The 16,578-nt window shown below is 49.5% G+C and overlaps 1 protein-coding gene across 1 annotated transcript in view; it reads right to left on the bottom strand.

The window, feature by feature from the left end:
• Positions 1-16,578, bottom strand: part of PCNT (pericentrin) — a 474,261-nt gene that overhangs the window by 383,352 nt on the left and 74,331 nt on the right. Inside the window, exon 8 of the mRNA XM_063933256.1 lies at positions 6,230-6,394. Coding sequence (XP_063789326.1) covers positions 6,230-6,394 — 165 coding nt within the window. The remainder of the gene's footprint in view (positions 1-6,229; positions 6,395-16,578) is intronic.

The following is a 16,578-nucleotide window of genomic DNA, read 5'->3' as shown; positions in this document are numbered from 1 at the left end:
ATATACAAGCATTGCAGAAGTCCGCACTTGGGACGGGCGCCCAGCATCCACTACGGACTACGAGAAATAGATTTACCGGTAAGTAAAATCTTATTTTCTCTAACGTCCTAGTGTATGCTGGGGACTTCGTAAGGACCATGGGGATTATACCAAAGCTCCCAAACGGGCGGGAGAGTGCGGATGACTCTGCAGCACCGAATGAGCAAACACAAGGTCCTCCTCAGCCAGGGTATCAAACTTGTAGAACTTTGCAAAAGTGTTTGAACCTGACCAAGTAGCCGCTCGGCAAAGCTGTAATGCCGAGACCCCTCGGGCAGCCGCCCAAGAAGAGCCCACCTTCCTAGTGGAATGGGCCTTAACCGATTTTGGCAGCGGCAATCCAGCCGCAGAATGAGCCTGCTGAATCGTATTACAGATCCAGCGAGCAATAGTCTGCTTTGAAGCAGGAGCACCAAGCTTGTTGGAAGCATACAGGATAAACCAAGACTCTGTTTTCCTGACCCTAGCCGTTCTGGCTACATAAACCTTCAAAGCCCTGACCACATCAAGTAACTCGGAATCCTCCAAGTCAGTAGTAGCCACAGGCACCACAATAGGTTGGTTTATATGAAAGGATGAAACCACTTTTGGCAGAAATTGTGGACGGGTCCGCAATTCTGCTCTATCTGCATGAAAAACCAGATAAGGGCTTTTATGTGACAAAGCCGCCAATTCTAACACACGCCTAGCCGAATCCAAGGCTAGTAGCATGACCACCTTCCACGTGAGATATTTTAATTCCACCGTTTTGAGAGGTTCACACTAGTGTGATTTCAGGAAACTCAACACCACGTTAAGATCCCAAGGTGCCACTGGAGGCACAAAAGGGGACTGAATATGCAGCACTCCCTTTACAAACGTCTGAACTTCAGGCAGAGAAGCCAGTTCTCTTTGAAAGAAAATGGATAGGGACGAAATCTGGACCTTAATGGAACCCAATTTTAGGCCCAAAGTCACTCCCGACTGTAGGAAGTGAAGGAAACGGCCCTCCGTAGGGGCATTCCTGGCCACACACCAAGCAACATATTTTCGCCATATACGGTGATAATGTTGAGCCGTCACGTCCTTCCTAGCCTTTATCAGCGTAGGAATGACCTCATCCGGAATGCCTTTTTCTGCTAGGATCCGGCGTTCAACCGCCATGCCGTGAAACGCAGCCGCGGTAAGTCTTGGACAGACAGGGCCCCTGTTGCAACAAGTCCTGCCTTAGAGGCAGAGGCCACGGGTCCTCTGTGAGCATTTCTTGCAGATCTGGATACCAAGTCCTTCTTGGCCAATCCGGAACAATGAGTATTGTTCTCATTCCTCTTTTCCTTATGATTCTCAGCACCTTGGGTATGAGAGGAAGAGCAGGAAATACATAGACCGACTGGAACACCCACGGCGTCACCAGTGCGTCCACAGCTATCGCCTGAGGGTCTCTTGACCTGGCGCAATACTTCTGTAGCTTTTTGTTGAGGCGGGATGCCATCATGTCTACCTGTGGCCGTTCCCACCGACTTGCAATCTGCGTGAAGACTTCTTGATGAAGTCCCCACTCTCCCGGGTGGAGGTCGTGTCTGCTGAGGAAGTCTGCTTCCCAGTTGTCCACTCCCGGAATGAACACTGCTGACAGTGCGCTTACGTGATTCTCCGCCCAGCGAAGAATTCTGGTGGCTTCTACCATCGCCACCCTGCTCCTTGTGCCGCCTTGGCGGATTACATGAGCCACCGCTGTGATGTTGTCTGACTGAATCAGAACCGGTTGGTCGCGAAGCAGGGACTCCGCTTGACGTAGGGCGTTGAATATGGCCCTTAGTTCCAGGATGTTGATGTGAAGGCAAGTCTCCCGACTTGACCACAGACCTTGGAAATTTCTTCCCTGTGTGACTGCCCCCCACCGATGCATCTGAAGATGTGATCCGGACCACTTGTCCAGTAGATCCCATTAAAAGGTCCTCGCATGGAACCTGCCGAAGGGAATGGCCTCGTATGATGCCACCATCTTTCCCAGGACTTGCGTGCAGTGATGCACCGACACCTGTTTTGGTTTTAATAGGTTTCTGACCAGCATCATGAGTTCCTGAGCCTTCTCCATCGGGAGATAAACCCTTTTCTGGTCTGTGTCCAGAATCATGCCCAGGAAGGGCAGACGAGTCGTAGGAATCAACTGCGACTTTGGAATATTTAGAATCCAGCAGTGTTGTCGTAACACTTCCAGAGAGCGTGCTACGCTGTTCAGCAACTGCTCTCTTGACCTCGCTTTTATGAGGAGATCGTCCAAGTATGGGATAATTGTGACCCCTTGCTTCCTCAGGAGTACCATCATTTCCGCCATTACCTTGGTAAATATTCTCGTTGCCGTGGAGAGACCAAATGGCAACGTCTGAAATTGGTAATGACAATCCTGTACCACAAATCTTAGGTACGCCTGATGAGGTGGATAAATGGGGACATGAAGGTATGCATCCTTTATGTCCAGAGACACCATAAAATCCCCCCCTTTCAGGCTTGCGATGACCGTTCTTAGCGATTCCATCTTGAACTTGAACCTTTTCAGGTATATGTTCAGGGATTTTAAATTCAATATGGGTCTGACCGAACCGTCCGGTTTCGGGACTACAACATGGTCGAATAATAACTCCCTCCTTGTTGAAGGAGGGGAACCTTGACCACCACCTGTTGAAGATACAATTCGTGAATTGCAGTTAACACTATTTTCCTCTAGTGGGGGGAAGCCGGCAGGGCCGTCGGTGAGGCGGCATCTCCCCAAAGTCCAGCAATATCAATAGCCCAGGGATCCAACAGGGAGTGAACCCACTTGTGGCTGAAATTACGAATACGTGCCCCCACCGGGCCTAGCTCCGCCTGTGGAGCCCCAGCGACATGCGGTGGATTTTGTAGAGGTCGGGGAGGACTTCTGTTCCTGGAAACTAGCTGTGTTGTGCAGCTTCTTTCCTCTGCCCCTGCCTCTGGCAAGAAAGGACGCACCTCGGACTTTCTTGTTTCTTTGTGATCGAAAGGCTGCATTTGATAATGTCGTGCTTTCCTAGGCTGTGCAGGAATATAAGGCAAAAGATCAGAATTACCAGCTATAGCTGTGGAGACCAGGTCCGAGATCCCTTCTCCACACAATCCTCAGCCTTCCATATGCCTCTTAAGTCGGCATCACCTGTCCATTGCATATTCTACAGGACACGTCAAGCAGGAATCGACATAGCGTTGACTCTAGAACCCAGTAGACTAACGTCTCTTTGGGCATGTTTTATATATCTATATATCTTAAGACAGCATCTTTAATATCTATCTATCTATCTATATATATACAAATACAATACAAATACAAAGGGGCGCTTGGACCCCGAAACGTCGGATCACTATGAGTGTGAAATATATTTGACTTTTCATCAGACTTAGAGTGCCGCTTGCTTTATGTCCTATCTATATATATATATCTATATCTATATATATATCTATATATATATATATATATATATATATATATATATACACACACACACACACACACACACACACACACACACACACACACACACACACACACACACACACACACATACTAGGGTCTCAATCTCTGCTGATAAGGTACCTGTCCACGCTGCTACAGCGCTATAAACCCATGCCGACACAATCGCCGGTCTGAGTAGTGTATCAGAATGTGCACGCTATCTGCAGGATCCTTGAGGATAGCTGTTAAGTCAGGGCTACCTTTTGGGTAAACGTGACACCCTAGGGGAAGATTCCCATCGTATCCTGGCCCTAGTAGGGAAAGGATACTCCCTGAGAATTCTTTGTGGGAAACTGCAGTCTCTTGTCTGGAGATTCCCGCTCTCTCTCATCATGAGAGGAGGGAAATTTACCTCAGCTTTCTTCCCCTTAAACATGTGTACCCTTGTGTCAGGGACAGATGAGTCATCAGTGATATGCAAATCATCTTTTATTACAATAATCATATATTGAATACTTTCCTGCCATTTTGGCTGTAACTTTGCATTATCGTAGTCGACACTGGAGTCAGACTCCGTGTCGATATCAGTGTCTATTATTTTGGATAGTTATCATTGAGAAACTCTGAAGGTCTCTGCAACATAGGGACAGACATGGGTAGATTCCCTGTCTGTTCTCTAATCTTTTGTGCAATAATTTCACCTTAGCACTTAAATACACATATTCAAACAGGTGTCGGCGTTGTCGACGGAGACACCCCTCACACACACATTTGCTCCATCTTCTCCTTAGGAGAGCCTTTTACCTCAGACATGTCGACACACACGTACCAACACACCACACACTCAGGAAATGCTCATCTGAACACAATTCCCCCACAAGGCACTTTGGAGAGACAGAGAGAGAGTTGACAGCACACACCCCAGCGCTATAAACCCAGGAATAACACAGTAACTTAATGTTAACCCAGTAGCTGCTGTTTATATTGATTTTTGCGCCTAATTATGTGCCCCCCCCCCTCTCTTTTTACCCTCTTCTACCGTGTATCTGCAGGGGAGAGGCTGGGGAGCTTCCTCTCAGCGGTGCTGTGGAGAAAAACATGGCTCTGGTGGGTGCTGAGGAAGAAGCCCCGCCCCCTCAGCGGCGGGCTTCTGTCCCGCTTCAATGTACAATTTTTGGCGGGGGCTCATACATATATACAGTGCCCAACTGTATATATGTGTACTTTTTGCCAAAGAGGTCCCAATTGCTGCCCAGGGCGCAGGCCCCCCCCCCCCCACCCTGCGCCCTTTCAGTGACCGGAGTATGTGAGGTGTGTGTGGGAGCAATGGCGCACAGCTGCAGTGCTGTGCGCTACCTCAGTGAAGACTGGAGTTTCTGCCGCCGATTTCGAAGTCTTCTTTGCTTCTTATGCTCACCCGGCTTCTGTCTTCCGGCTCTGCGACGGGGACGGCGGCGCGGCTCTGGGATCGGACGACGAGGGTGAGATCCTGTGTACGATCCCTCTGTAGCTAATGGTGTCCAGTAGCCTAAGAAGCAGGACCTATCTTCAGAGAGTAGGGCTGCTTCTCTCCCCTCTGTCCCACGATGCAGGGAGTCTGTTGCCAGCAGAGCTCCCTGAAAATAAAAAACATAACAAAATACTTTCTTACAGCAAGCTCAGGAGAGCTCACTGAACAGCACCCAGCTCGTCCGGGCACAGATTCAAACTGAGGTCTGGAGGAGGGACATAGAGGGGAGGAGCCAGAGCACACCAGAATCTAAATTCTTTCTTGAAGTGCCCATGTCTCCTGCGGAGCCCGTCTATTCCCCATGGTCCTTACGGAGTCCCCAGCATCCACTAGGACGTTAGAGAAAATCCATTTATACTAATGAGCTCTAAGTGTGTAATAATTCTACAGACCAGTGGTCTCCAAATAGGACGCAGTGGGGAACTTGTAGGGGTGCCATGGGCTGGTGGTCCAGGACTAACTGAAATTATTTATGGTCCATGTGATAAGCAAAACCAGTGTTAGTGGCTGGCAATTATAAAATATGTGGACTAACAGAAGCACATCCCTGTCTACTGCCACACAACTGTACCTAAGGGTGAACGGTAAGCACAAGTCACTTAATATAATACTTGTGAATTCCCCAATAAAAAAAAAAAAAAAACTTTTGGCCGAGGGGTGCCGTGAAAAAAAACATGCAGATACTGTAGGACGGGATGCGGTCAACATCCCGCCGGACGGAATCCCGGCGGTCGAAATACCGACACCGGAATCCCGACTGGCACAATCCCAACATATTCTCCCTCCGTAGGGAGGGAGAATAAATTAGTGTGCCGAGCTTAGCAAGGAACCGTGCCCGCAGCGTGGTGAGCGCAGCGTGCCCGCAAGGGGCTGCGTTCCGCTCGCCACCCCTATCGGGATTGTGCTGGTCGGGATTCCGGTGTCGTTATTTCGACTACCGGGATCCCGTCCAGCAGGATTTCGTACTGATCCCCTGTAGGACAGTGATTCCCAACCTTGGTCCTCAAGATACACTAACAGTCCAGGATTTAGTGATATACATACTTAAGCACAGATGGCTAAATCAATATAACCAAGGTACTAATTAAGTCACCTGTTCTCAGGCATGGAGATGCTTAAAACTTGGACTGTTAATGTGCCTTGAGGACCATGGTTGGGAACCCCTGCTGGAGGGTGCTGTGATTTGACAAAATATGGGAACCAATACTATAAACTACAAGTAGCGATCATACCTTCACCTGCTGCAGGGTATGCTCCATCTCTGAATGATGAGTTCTCTCTAGCTGCTGCTGAAGCTCATCCAGGAGTTTCTGCTTCTCCGTGTTGAGATCTGAATAAATCTTCTGTATCTCCTTGTCATGACTGTCCTTTAGCAGGTTCATTTCAGCTTCATGCTCCTGCAGGGGACACATGATTATACTTTACATTAAACATTTCAGCGAAGGCAGGAGAAAGAAAAATAAGATTTTACTCACCGGTAAATCTATTTCTCGTAGTCCGTAGTGGATGCTGGGACTCCGTAAGGACCATGGGGAATAGCGTCTCCGCAGGAGACTGGGCACAACTAAAGAAAGCTTTAGGACTACCTGGTGTGCACTGGCTCCTCCCACTATGACCCTCCTCCAGACCTCAGTTAGGATACTGTGCCCGGAAGAGCTGACACAATAAGGAAGGATATTGAATCCAGGGTAAGACTCATACCAGCCACACCAATCACACCGTATAACTCGTGATACTATACCCAGTTAACAGTATGAAATATAACTGAGCCTCTCAACAGATGGCTCAACAATAACCCTTTAGTTAAACAATAACTATAAACAAGTATTGCAGACAATCCGCACTTGGGACGGGCGACCAGCATCCACTACGGACTACGAGAAATAGATTTACCGGTGAGTAAAATATTATTTTCTCTGACGTCCTAAGTGGATGCTGGGACTCCGTAAGGACCATGGGGATTATACCAAAGCTCCCAAACAGGCGGGAGAGTGCGGATGACTCTGCAGCACCGAATGAGCAAACTCTAGGTCCTCCTCAGCCAGGGTATCAAACTTGTAGACTCTTGCAAATGTGTTTGAACCCGACCAAGTAACAGCTCGGCAAAGTTGTAAAGCCGAGACCCCTCGGGCAGCCGCCCAAGAAGAGCCCACTTTCCTCGTGGAATGGGCTTTTACAGATTTAGGGTGCGGCAGTCCAGCCGCAGAATGTGCAAGTTGAATCGTGCTACAGATCCAGCGAGCAATAGTCTGCTTAGAAGCAGGAGCACCCAGCTTGTTGGGTGCATACAGGATAAATAGCGAGTCAGTTTTCCTGACTCCAGCCGTCCTGGAAACATATATTTTCAGGGCCCTGACTACGTCCAGTAACTTGGAGTCCTCCAAGTCCCAAGTAGCCGCAGGCACTACAATAGGTTGGTTCACATGAAAAGCGGATACCACCTTAGGAAGGAATTGGGAACGAGTCCTCAATTCCGCCCTATCCATATAAAAAAATCAGATAAGGGCTTTTGCATGACAAAGCCGCCAATTCTGATACACGCCTGGCCGACGCCAAGGCCAACAGCATGACCACTTTCCACGTGAGGTATTTTAGCTCCACGGATTTAAGTGGCTCAACCCAATGTGACTACAGGAAATCCAACACCACGTTGAGATCCCACGGTGCCACTGGAGGCACAAACGGGGGCTGAATATGCAGCACTCCCTTAACAAAAGTCTGAACTTCAGGCAGTGAAGCCAGTTCTTTTTGGAAGAAAATGTACAGAGCCGAAATCTGGACCTTAATGGAACCCAATTTTAGGCCCATAGTCACTCCTGACTGTAGGAAGTGCAGAAATCGACCCAGTTGAAATTCCTCCGTTGGGGCCGTCCTGGCCTCACACCAAGCAACATATTTTCGCCATATGCAGTGATAATGTTTTGCGATCACATCTTTCCTAGCCTTAATCAGCGTAGGAATGACTTCCTCCGGAATGCCTTTTTCCTTTAGGATCCGGTGTTCAACCGCCATGCCGTCAAACGCAGCCGCGGTAAGTCTTGGAACAGACAGGGCCCCTGCTGCAGCAGGTCCTGTCTGAGCGGCAGAGGCCATGGGTCCTCTGATAACATTTCTTGAAGTTCTGGGTACCAGGCTCTTCTTGGCCAATCCGGAACCACGAGTATAGTTCGTACTCCTCTCCTCCTTATTATTCTCAGTACCTTGGGTATGAGAGGCAGAGGAGGGAACACATACACCGAATGGTACACCCACGGTGTTACCAGAGCGTCCACAGCTATCGCCTGAGGGTCCCTTGACCTGGCGCAATATATTTTTAGCTTTTTGTTGAGGCGGGACGCCGACATGTCCACCTGTGGCCTTTCCCAATGGTGTACAATCATTTGGAAGACTTCTGGATGAAGTCCCCACTCTCCCGGGTGGAGGTCGTGCCTGCTGAGAAAGTCTGTTTCCCAGTTGTCCACTCCGGGAATGAACACTGCAGACAGTGCTAACACATGATTTTCCGCCCATCGGAAAATCCTTGTGGCTTCTGCCATCGCCATCCTGCTTCTTGTGCCGCCCTGTTGGTTTACATGAGCGACCGCCGTGATGTTGTCTGACTGGATCAGCACCGACTGGTGTTGAAGCAGGGTTCTAGCCTGACTTAGGGCATTGTAAATGGCCCTTAGTTCCCGAATATTTATGTGTAGGGAAGTCTCCTGACTCGACCATAGTCCTTGGAAGTTTCTTCCCTGTGTGACTGCCCCCCAGCCTCGAAGGCTGGCATCCGTGGTCACCAGGACCCAGTCCTGTATGCCGAATCTGCGGCCCTCTAGAAGATGAGCACTCTGCAGCCACCACAACAGCGACACCCTGGCCCTTGGAGACAGGGTTATCAGCCGATGCATCTGAAGATGCGACCCGGACCACTTGTCCAACAGATCCCACTGGAAGATCCTTGCATGGAACCTGCCGAATGGATTTTCTTCGTAAGAAGCTACCATCTTTCCCAGGACTCGCGTGCATTGATGCACCGACACCTGTATTTGTTTTAGGAGGTCTCTGACTAGAGATGACAACTCCTTGGCCTTCTCCTCCGGGAGAAACACTTTTTCCTGTTCTGTGTCCAGAACCATACCCAGGAACAGTAGACGCGTCGTAGGAACCAGCTGCGACTTTGGAATATTCAGAATCCAGCCGTGCTGTTGTAGCACTTCCCGAGATAGTGCTACTCCGACCAACTGCTCCCTGGACCTCGCCTTTATAAGGAGATCGTCCAAGTACGGGATAATTATTTCGGCCATTACCTTGGTAAATACCCTCGGTGCCGGGGACAGACCAACGGCAACGTCTTGAATTGGTAATGACAATCCTGTACCACAATTTTGAGGTACTCCTGGTGAGGAGGGTAAATAGGGACATGCAGGTAAGCATCCTTGATGTCCAGTGATACCATGAAATTCCCTTCGTCCAGGCTTGCAATAATCGCCCTGAGCGATTCCATTTTGAACTTGAACCTTCGTATATAAGTGTTCAAGGATTTCAATTTTAGAATGGGTCTCACCGAACCGTCTGGTTTCGGTACCACAACATTTTGGAATAGTAACCCCGGCCTTGTTGAAGGAGGGGTACCTTGATTTCACCTGCTGGAAGTACAGTTTGTGAATTGCCGCCAGTACTACCTCCCTTTCTCCGAGGGCAGCAGGCAAGGCTGATGTGAGGTAACGGCGAGGGGGAGTCGCCTCGAACTCCAGCTTGTATCCTTGTGATACTACTTGCAGAACCTAGGGATCCACCTGTGGGCAAGCCTACTGGTCCCTGAAGTTTCCGAGACGCGCCCCCACCGCACCTGTCTCCACCTGTGGAGCCCCAGCGTCATGCGGTGGACTCAGAGGAAGCGGGGGAAGATTTTTGATCCTGGGAACTGGCTGTGTGGTGCAGCTTTTTCCTTCTTCCCTTGTCTCTGTGCAGAAAGGAAGCGCCTTTGACCCGCTTGCTTTTCTGAAGCCGAAAGGACTGTACCTGAAAATACGGTGCTTTCTTAGGCTGTGAGGAAACCTGAGGTAAAAAATTTTCTTCCCAGCTGTTGCTGTGGATACGAGGTCCCAGAGACCATCCAAAAAACAATTCCTCACCCTTATAAGGCAGAATCTCCATGTGCCTTTTAAAGCCAGCATCACCTGTCCACTGCCGGGTCTCTAATACCCTCCTGGCAGAATGGACATTGCATTAATTCTGGATGCCAGCCGGCAAATATCCCTCTGTGCATCCCTCATATATAAGACGACGTCTTTAATATGCTCTATGTTAGCAAAATATTATCCCTGTCTAGGGTATTATTATTATCTGACAGGGTATCAGACCACGCTGCAGCAGCACTATTCATGCTGAGGCAATTGCAGGTCTCAGTATAGTACCTGAGTGTGTATATACAGACTTCAGGATAGCCTCCTGCTTTTTATCAGCAGGCCCCTTCAAAGTGGCCGTATCCTAAGACGGCAGTGCCACCTTTTTTGACAAACGTGTGAGCGCCTTATCCACCCTAGGGGATATCTCCCAACGTGACCTATCCTCTGGCGGGAAAGGGTACGCCATCAGTAACTTTTTAGAAATTACCAGTTTCTTATCGGGGGAACCCACGCTTCTTTACACACTTCATTCACTCATCTGATGGGGGAACAAAAATAAGAATTTACTCACCGGTAATTCTATTTCTCATAGTCCGTAGTGGATGCTGGGGACTCCGTAAGGACCATGGGGATTAGCGGCTCTGCAGGAGACTGGGCACAACTATAAAGAAAGCTTTTAGACTACTGGTGTGCACTGGCTCCTCCCACTAAGACCCTCCTCCAGACTTCAGTTAGGATACTGTGCCCGGAAGAGCTGACACAATAAGGAAGGATTTTGAATCCCGAGTAAGACTCATACCAGCCACACCAATCACACCGTATAACTCGTGATACAATACCCAGTTAACAGTATGATAACAACTGAGCCTCTCAACAGATGGCTCAACAATAACCCTTTAGTTAAGCAATAACTATATACAAGTATTGCAGACAATCCGCACTTGGGATGGGCACCCAGCATCCACTACGGACTATGAGAAATAGAATTACCGGTGAGTAAACTCTTATTTTCTCTAACGTCCTAAGTGGATGCTGGGGACTCCGTAAGGACCATGGGGATTATACCAAAGCTCCCAAACGGGCGGGAGAGTGCGGATGACTCTGCAGCACCGAATGAGCAAACTCAAGGTCCTCCTCAGCCAGGGTGTCAAACTTGTAGAATTTAGCAAACGTGTTTGACCCCGACCAAGTAGCTGCTCGGCAAAGTTGAATAGCCGGAGACCCCTCGGGCAGCCGCCCAAGAAGAGCCCACCTTCCTCGTGGAATGGGCTTTTACTGATTTAGGATGCGGCAGTCCAGCCGCAGAATGTGCAAGCTGAATCGTACTACAGATCCAGCGAGCAATAGTCTGCTTTGAAGCAGGTGCACCCAACTTGTTGGGCGCATACAGGATAAAGAGCGAGTCAGTCTTTCTGACTCCAGCTGTCCTGGAAACATAGATTTTTAGGGCCCTGACTACATCCAACAACTTGGAAGCCTCCAAGTCATTTGTAGCTGCAGGCACCACGATAGGTTGGTTCAGATGAAAAGCTGATACCACTTTGGGGAGAAACTGGGGACGAGTCCTCAATTCTGCCCTATCCATATGGAAAATCAGATAAGGGCTTTTACATGACAAAGCCGCCAATTCTGATACACGCCTGGCCGAAGCCAAGGCCAACAACATGACCACTTTCCACGTGAGATATTTCAAATCCACGGTTTTCAGTGGCTCAAACCAATGTGACTTTAGGAAATCCAACACCACGTTGAGATCCCAAGGTGCCACTGGAGGCACAAAAGGGGGCTGAATATGCAGCACTCCCTTAACAAAAGTCTGAACTTCAGGTAGTGAAGCCAGTTCTCTCTGGAAGAAAATCGATAGAGCCAAAATCTGGACCTTAATGGAACCCAATTTAAGGCCCATAGTCACCCCTGACTGTAGGAAGTGCAGGAAACGGCCCAGCTGAAATTCCTCCGTTGGGGCCTTCCTGGCCTCACACCACGCAACATATTTTCGCCATATGCGGTGATAATGGTTTGCGGTTACTTCTTTATTAGCTTTAATCAGCGTAGGAATGACTTCCTCCGGAATGCCCTTTTCCTTCAGGATCCGGTGTTCAACCGCCATGCCGTCAAACGCAGCCGCGGTAAGTCTTGGAACAGACAGGGCCCCTGCTGCAGCAGGTCCTGTCTGAGCGGTAGAGGCCATGGGTCCTCTGACATCATTTCTTGAAGTTCCGGGTACCAAGCTCTTCTTGGCCAATCCGGAACAATGAGTATAGTTCTTACTCCTCTTCTCCATATTATCCTCAGTACCTTTGGTATGAGAGGAAGAGGAGGGAACACATAAACCGATCGGTACACCCACGGTGTTACTAAAGCGTCCACAGCTATCGCCTGCGGGTCTCTCGACCTGGCGCAATATTTTTCTAGCTTTTTGTTTAGGCGGGACGCCATCATGTCCACCTGTGGCTTTTTCCACCGGTTTACAATCATTTGAAAGACTTCTGGATGAAGTCCCCACTCTCCCGGGTGGAGGTCGTGCCTGCTGAGGAAGTCTGCTTCCCAGTTGTCCACTCCCGGAATGAACACTGCTGACCGTGCTAACACGTGATTTTCCGCCCATCGGAGAATCCTTGTGTCTTCTGCCATTGCCGTCCTGCTTCTCGTGCCGCCCTGTCGATTTACATGGGCGACCGCCGTGATGTTGTCTGACTGGATCAGTACCGGCTGGTTTTGAAGCAGGGGTTTTGCCTGACTTAGGGCATTGTAAATGGCCCTCAGTTCCAGAATATTTATGTGCAGGGAAGTCTCCTGACTTGACCATAGTCCTTGGAAGTTTCTTCCCTGTGTGACTGCCCCCCAGCCTCGAAGGCTGGCATCCGTGGTCACCAGGACCCAGTCCTGTATGCCGAATCTGCGGCCCTCTTGAAGATGAGCACTCTGCAGCCACCACAGCAGAGACACCCTTGTCCTCCGAGACAGGGTTATCAGACGATGCATCTGAAGATGCGATCCGGACCACTTGTCCAACAGGTCCCACTGAAAGGTTCTTGCATGAAACCTGCCGAATGGAATCGCTTCGTAGGAAGCCACCATTTTTCCCAGGATCCGCGTGCAGTGATGCACCGACACCTGTTTTGGCTTTAGGAGGCCTCTGACTAGAGATGACAGCTCCTTGGCCTTCTCCTCCGGGAGAAACACTTTTCTCTGTTCTGTGTCCAGAACCATCCCTAGGAACAGCAGACGTGTCGTAGGGACCAGCTGTGACTTTGGAATGTTTAGAATCCAGCCGTGCGAGATAGTGCTACCCCGACCAACAACTGCTCTCTGGACCTCGCCTTTATCAGGAGATCGTTTAAGTACGGGATAATTAAAACTCCCTTCTTTCGAAGGAGTATCATCATTTCGGCCATTACCTTGGTAAAGACCCTCGGAGCCGTGGATAGACCGAACGGCAACGTCTGGAATTGGTAATAACAATCTTGTACCACAAATCTGAGGTACTCCTGGTGAGGATGGTAAATGGGGACATGGAGGTAAGCATCCTTGATGTCCAGTGATACCATGTAATCCCCCTCGTCCAGGCTTGCAATAACCGCCCTGAGCGATTCCATCTTGAACTTTAATTTTTTTATATATGTGTTCAAGGATTTCAAATTTAAAATGGGTCTCACCGAACCGTCCGGTTTCGGTACCACAAACATTGTGGAATAGTAACCCCTTCCTTGTTGAAGTAGGGGCACCTTTACTATCACTTGTTGTGAATACAGCTTGTAAATTTGCCTGTAACACTGCCTCCCTGCCTGAGGGAGTGGTTGGCAAGGCAGATTTGAGGAAACGGCGGGGGGGAGACGTCTCGAATTCCAGCTTGTACCCCTGAGATACTACTTGAAGGATCCAGGGATCCACCCGTGAGCGAGCCCACTGATTGCTGAAGTTTTTGAGACGGGCCCCCACCGTACCTGGCTCCGCCTGTGAAGCCCCAGCGTCATGCTGTGGACTTAGAGGAAGCGGGGGAGGACTTTTGCTCCTGGGAACTGGCTGTATGCTGCAGTTTCTTTCCCCTACCTCTGGGCAGAAAGGACGCGCCTTTAACCCGCTTGCCCCTATTGGGCCGAAAGGACTGTACCTGATAATACGGTGCTTTCTCCGGTTGTGAGGGAACATGGGGTAAACATGTAGACTTCCCAGCTGTTGCTGTGGAAACGAGGTCCGAGAGACCATCCCCGAACAACTCCTCACCCTTATAAGGCAGAACTTCCATGTGTCGTTTGGAATCTGCATCTCCTGTCCACTGCCGAGTCCATAACCCTCTCCTGGCAGAAATGGACATTGCACTAATTTTGGATGCCAGCCGGCAAATATCCCTCTGTGCATCCCTCATGTATAAAAGTGCGTCTTTTATATGCTCTACGTTTAGCAATATAGTGTCCCTGTCTAGGGTATCTATATTTTCTGACAGGGAATCTGACCACGCAGCAGCAGCAGCACTGCACATCCAGGCTGAAGCAATAGCCGGTCTCAGTATAACACCTGTGTGTGTATATATAGATTTCAGGATAGCCTCCTGCTTTCTATCAGCAGATTCCTTCAGGGCGGCCGTATCCGGAGACGGTAGTGCCACCTTCTTTGACAAGCGTGTGAGCGCTTTATCCACCCTAGGGGATGTTTCCCAGCGTGACCTATCCTCTGGCGGGAAAGGGTACGCCATTAGTAACCTCTTAGAAATTACCATTTTCTTATCAGGGAAAGCCCACGCTTCTTCACACACTTCATTTAATTCCTCAGATGGAGGAAAAACAACTGGTAGTTTTTTCTCTCCAAACATAATACCCTTTTTTGTGGTACCTGGGGTAACATCAGAAATGTGCAACACATTTTTCATTGCCTCAATCATGTAACGTGTGGCCCTACTGGAAGTTACATTAGTCTCATCGTCGTCGACACTGGAGTCAGTATCCGTGTCGACATCTGTGTCAGCCATCTGAGGTAGCGGGCGTTTTAGAGCCCCTGATGGCTTTTGAGACGCCTGGGCAGGCACAGGCTGAGAAGCCGGCTGTCCCACAATAGGTATGTCGTCAAACCTTTTATGCAAGGAGTCGACACTGTCGCGTAAGTCCTTCCACAGCACCATCCACTCAGGTGTCGACCCCGCAGGGGGTGACATCACGTTTACAGGCATTTGCTCCGCCTTCACATAAGCCTCCTCATCAAACATGTCGACACAGCCGTACCGACACACCGCAAACACACAGGGAATGCTCTGACAGAGGACAGGACCCCACAAAGCCCTTAGGGGAGACAGAGAGAGAGTATGCCAGCACACACCAGAGCGCTATATAACACAGGGATCCCACTATCAATGAGTGTTTTCCCTTATAGCTGCTTTTTTATATATATCATATATATATATATATTATCTATACTGCGCCTAAATTTAGTGCCCCCCCTCTCTTTTTTACCCTTCTGTAGTGTTTAGACTGCAGGAGAGAGCCAGGGAGCTTCCTTCCAGCGGAACTGTGAGGGAAAAATGGCGCCAGTGTGCTGAGGGAGAAGCCCAGCCCCCTTTTCGGCAGACTTTCTCCCGCTTTTTCTGGAATACTGGCAGGGGTAATTTTACATCTATATAGCCTCTAGGACTATATATGATGTATATTTGCCAGCCAAGGTGTCATATATTGCCCTCAGGGCGCCCCTCCCCCCCCAGCGCCCTGCACCCATCAGTGACCGGAGTGTGAGGTGTACATGAGGAGCAATGGCGCACAGCTGCAGTGCTGTGCGCTACCTTGGTGAAGACCGAAGTCTTCTGCCGCCGATTTTCCGGACCTCTTCGTTGCTTCTGGCTCTGTAAGGGGGACGGCGGCGCGGCTCCGGGAACGAACACCAAGGTCGGGTCCTGCGGTCGATCCCTCTGGAGCTAATGGTGTCCAGTAGCCTAAGAAGCCCAAACTACCACCTGTTAGGTAGGTTCGCTTCTTCTCCCCTTAGTCCCTCGCTGCAGTGAGTCTGTTGCCAGCAGATCTCACTGTAAAATAAAAAACCTAAATATACTTTCTTTCTAGGTGCTCAAGAGAGCCCCTAGTGTGCATCCAGCTCAGCCGGGCACAAGAATCTAACTGAAGTCTGGAGGAGGGTCTTAGTGGGAGGAGCCAGTGCACACCAGTAGTCTAAAAGCTTTCTTTATAGTTGTGCCCAGTCTCCTGCGGAGCCGCTAATCCCCATGGTCCTTACGAAGTCCCCAGCATCCACTTAGGACATTAGAGAAACACTGGCTGCTTTTTCTCCCCAAACATAAAACCCCTTTTATGTGGTACTTGGTTAATGTCAGAAATGTGTAACACATTTTTCATTGCCGAGATCATGCAATGGATGTTCCTAGTGGATTGTGTATATGTCTCAACCTCGTCGACACTGGAGTCAGACTCCGTGTCGACATCTGTGTCTGCCATCTGAGGTAACGGGCGTTTTTTGAGCCCCTGATGGCCTTT

This window comes from Pseudophryne corroboree, chromosome 7 (assembly GCF_028390025.1).
Source record: "Pseudophryne corroboree isolate aPseCor3 chromosome 7, aPseCor3.hap2, whole genome shotgun sequence".
In the NCBI taxonomy this organism is placed as follows: domain Eukaryota; kingdom Metazoa; phylum Chordata; class Amphibia; order Anura; family Myobatrachidae; genus Pseudophryne; species Pseudophryne corroboree.
Note: the sequence above shows the minus strand (reverse complement) of the source record. Positions and strands in the feature narration are given on the sequence as shown.